General features: G+C 32.4%; 1 protein-coding gene across 1 annotated transcript; it reads left to right on the top strand.

Moving 5' to 3' along the window:
• The first annotated feature begins 1099 nt into the window (after positions 1–1099).
• On the top strand, positions 1100–3019 carry LOC120092623 (40S ribosomal protein S27-2-like). Its single transcript, XM_039050766.1, has 4 exons — positions 1100–1252; positions 2278–2379; positions 2572–2600; positions 2708–3019. Exons 1-4 carry the CDS (start codon positions 1250–1252, stop codon positions 2832–2834), a joined length of 261 nt encoding a protein of 86 aa, XP_038906694.1. The 5' UTR covers positions 1100–1249; the 3' UTR covers positions 2835–3019.
• Positions 3020–3514: the final 495 nt, after the last annotated feature.

Below are 3514 nucleotides of genomic sequence, written 5' to 3'. Positions count from 1 at the left end.
CCGATTGGGGACGAGAAGGTGATCTCCACCCCGTCTCCGACCCCGACCTCAATCCCCGCCCCCGCTCCAATTTTTTTAATTATTAACATATATAATAATAATAATAATAATAATAATAATTATTATATTATTATTATTAGAAAAAAATCGAAACAAATTTTTTAATAATAATAATAATAATAATAATTATTATTATTATATATACTCTAATACCATTAAACTATTGTTTTAGTTAATTTTTTAAAATCTTAATTTTCTAATATATAAATTTTAAATAAAATACATTAAAATATTTTTTAATTGTTAATTCAAACCATGTATATGTAACAATAATACTAATTTATTTCATAAAATTTACAATTTTAATATAAATAATAATTTTAGTTAATTTTAGATAATAAAAATAATAAAATAAAAAGCGAGGATTTTTTCCTGCGGGGACCCAAATCCTCAACTGGGGATTGCCTGACCCCGACCCCAACCCCAAAATGGGAAATGAGGCGGGGACGCGATTAAAAATTCCCACGAAAATGAGATGGGGAATGCATCTCTGGCCTGACTCGACCCTATTGCCATCCCTAGTTGAGACCTATAACCTTAACGACATTGTGGCAGTTAATTTATGCCAACTAAACTTTGATGATATATATTATTTATGACACTTAAGTTTTAATTGAAAATTTATTTTGACCAAAATGATCTCATCTCATAATTGATATGACCTTCCTTCTCAAGGGTTAAAAGTTTGAACCTCATCTCTGTAGTTGTTGCACTAAAAAAATATAAATAAAAATCTATCTTGAACTTCATGAACAAGAATAAAATGAAATCAAACATGACACTTTTGAAATTTCAAGTATTAAAAATAAATTAAATAAAATTTCAATATATAAATTCATGGATCAAATAGAAACTAGTTCAAGAACATACAATAAAATGTACCCCTAAAAAACCACATGGTGTTGGGGCAAAAGACAAAAAGATAAATTGGGAAGGGCATTATTGCAAACCATAAACCCACCTCTCAAATTCCAATTTGCACAAATTTTCTATAAAGCCCATTTTTTATTATCTTCAAGGCCCAAAGCCTGCCTTCAAAATAAACAAGCCCATTTATGTAAACCACGAAATCCCTATATATAAAGATTGAGGTTTTAGGGTTCTTGCTCTCTCCCTCTGCCCTACTTTCGATTGGCTTTGCAGGTTTTCTGTTCCCTCTTTCGCCGGCTCCTTTCTTTGTTTTGTCAAGATGGTGAGTTCTCATTCCTCTTCTAATCGATTTATTCTATTCTGTTTACCGCTTCGGATCCGTTCTTTTCTATGTTTGTTTATCGAGAATTGTATTGCTGCTAAGTTTAATGTATTTAGGTGAATTTTAGGCTCTGGGTTTTTGTTTCACACTTTTGAATGTATGAATTCGTATTTGTAGAAAGAAGATAGAAGAACTGATACATTTAAAATGTAACGTTTGTTTACAGTAAAAGTTATGGTTTTCTTTCTGGGTTTTTTCTTCGATTTAATTTTGCTTTGAAGGACGATTTGATGATTGAGAATCACGTGAACGATATTTTGGGAGAAGGGTTTGGTCGGAAGTTAGCGGAAGATTATGTTCTATAGCAAAGGGGATTGTTTTTCATTCTCCAATTTTCGGAGAAAAACTGGAAACCTGCAGTAAATTGAGTGGAATCATGCACATAACTTTGCGCGGCGGTGGATTATATCTGACGCATTGAAGCTATTTGGACGAGTGTAGTTTTGCTTTTCTTTTCTTTTTTTCCAATTTGCTACTGTTTTATCTTTATCTGGATTGATGAAATCGAAAGGAACCTTGAACAAATATTTGTACTCTGATGAAGAAATTATGATTTCTTTATTTTAACATTTTTTCTTGTTTCTGTCGAGTACGTTCCCCATGTGTACTTAATTATCACTCCTTTGTGACTTGAATGTATTTTCTATCTGTACTTGGCATGTTTGTATTTTTCTTAAAAAGATAAAAAGTCAAAACACTAAAGAAACACTAGAATTATTCTCATTGAAACGCATGTTGGAGATGTTGATTTATGAGAAGTTCAAATCCAGCTGAAGTTTTTTCATTGTGTTCATACTTCTGAGTGTAACTTGTAATTTTTGCTGTTTTTGCTGTTTTGTTATATTCCCTTTCTTATTAAGTCAATTTTGTTGGTTTTTGCTTTGATTTTTGCGACCTTAAAGGTGAGTATCAATTCTTGACTCGGGAGTTTTTCAAATGGGATGGTCTGTTTTTTGCATCTACAGGTTCTTCAAAACGATATTGATTTGCTGAATCCTCCTGCTGAGCTAGAGAAGAGGAAGCACAAGCTCAAGCGTCTTGTGCAATCACCCAACTCCTTCTTCATGGTATTCTTTTGCTTCTATTAAACTCAATGCCATTTGTTATGATTGTCTTGTCAAATCTGGTGCATTTCTCTACTGTCCTATTGTCAAGTTGTCTTCGCTCAGTAGTTAATGTTTCTTCCTCTGTCTTGATTTATAATATTTTGAGACACTGACAAGTGTATACTTTAATTGTCATATGTTGGCGATTTGAAGGACGTCAAATGCCAAGGATGCTTCAACATGTAAGTTCCATCACTTACATTGGTTTGTTATATTTGTAACTCTTCTGGATTCTGCATAAGTTGTGTATTAAAATATCTGATTGTTGTTTTTTGTCTATGAAATGCAGTACCACTGTCTTCAGCCACTCTCAAACTGTTGTTGTATGCGGTAACTGCCAGACGGTTTTATGCCAGCCAACGGGAGGACGTGCTAGACTCACTGAGGGGTGTTCTTTCAGGAGAAAGGGTGATTGATGATGCGGTTCCTTGTTTTGATCATGGGTATATTTATTTTTCTTGTACGGTATCAGACTCGATTATGCTGTCTCTCCTAAATAGATTATATTTGGCTTTAGAGTTGTCTGGTTTTGTTTCAAAGATGAATTTTCCTGTACTGAACTTTTAGCTGCATTTAGTAAAGCTTAACTTTCTTTTAACTATTTTTTGTTTTGTTTTGTTTTGGAGTTGAATGGGTCCTATTTTAGTAGTGTAATTTGCATGGAAATCCTTCACTACCTAACGTTCCTTTAAATGATCAAAGGTGTTAAATGTTTTTCTTGTATTATTTTAACTCTTGTTAAGATGAACATGTCTCAACTTACCAAAAGTTGAGTTTTTCCTCTCTTTTAACTCAGAGAAATATGAGCACTCGGAACTCTTTGGATTATGAATTTCATTGTAATTCATATACTATAAGAATATTGTTTATTTCAAGAATATTGTTTATTTCAAGAATAATGTTTGAATTTCATTGTGCATTTTGCATAAGCCAGCAAGTGAAGTCTTTTGGTTTCAAATGGATAAATATACCTTTATTTGTTAGTCCAGGTAGAATTTAATATCCCATGAATATGAATGTCTTTGTTCATATGGTGACTTACATTATTTGGGGTGGTGTATAATTTTACATTGATGAAGTAGCTGGTAGTTTTTCC

This window comes from Benincasa hispida, chromosome 12 (genome assembly GCF_009727055.1).
Source record: "Benincasa hispida cultivar B227 chromosome 12, ASM972705v1, whole genome shotgun sequence".
Taxonomy (NCBI): Eukaryota; Viridiplantae; Streptophyta; class Magnoliopsida; order Cucurbitales; family Cucurbitaceae; genus Benincasa; species Benincasa hispida.
The sequence above is the reverse complement of the archived record's forward strand: the minus strand, read 5'-3'. Positions and strand labels throughout refer to the sequence as shown.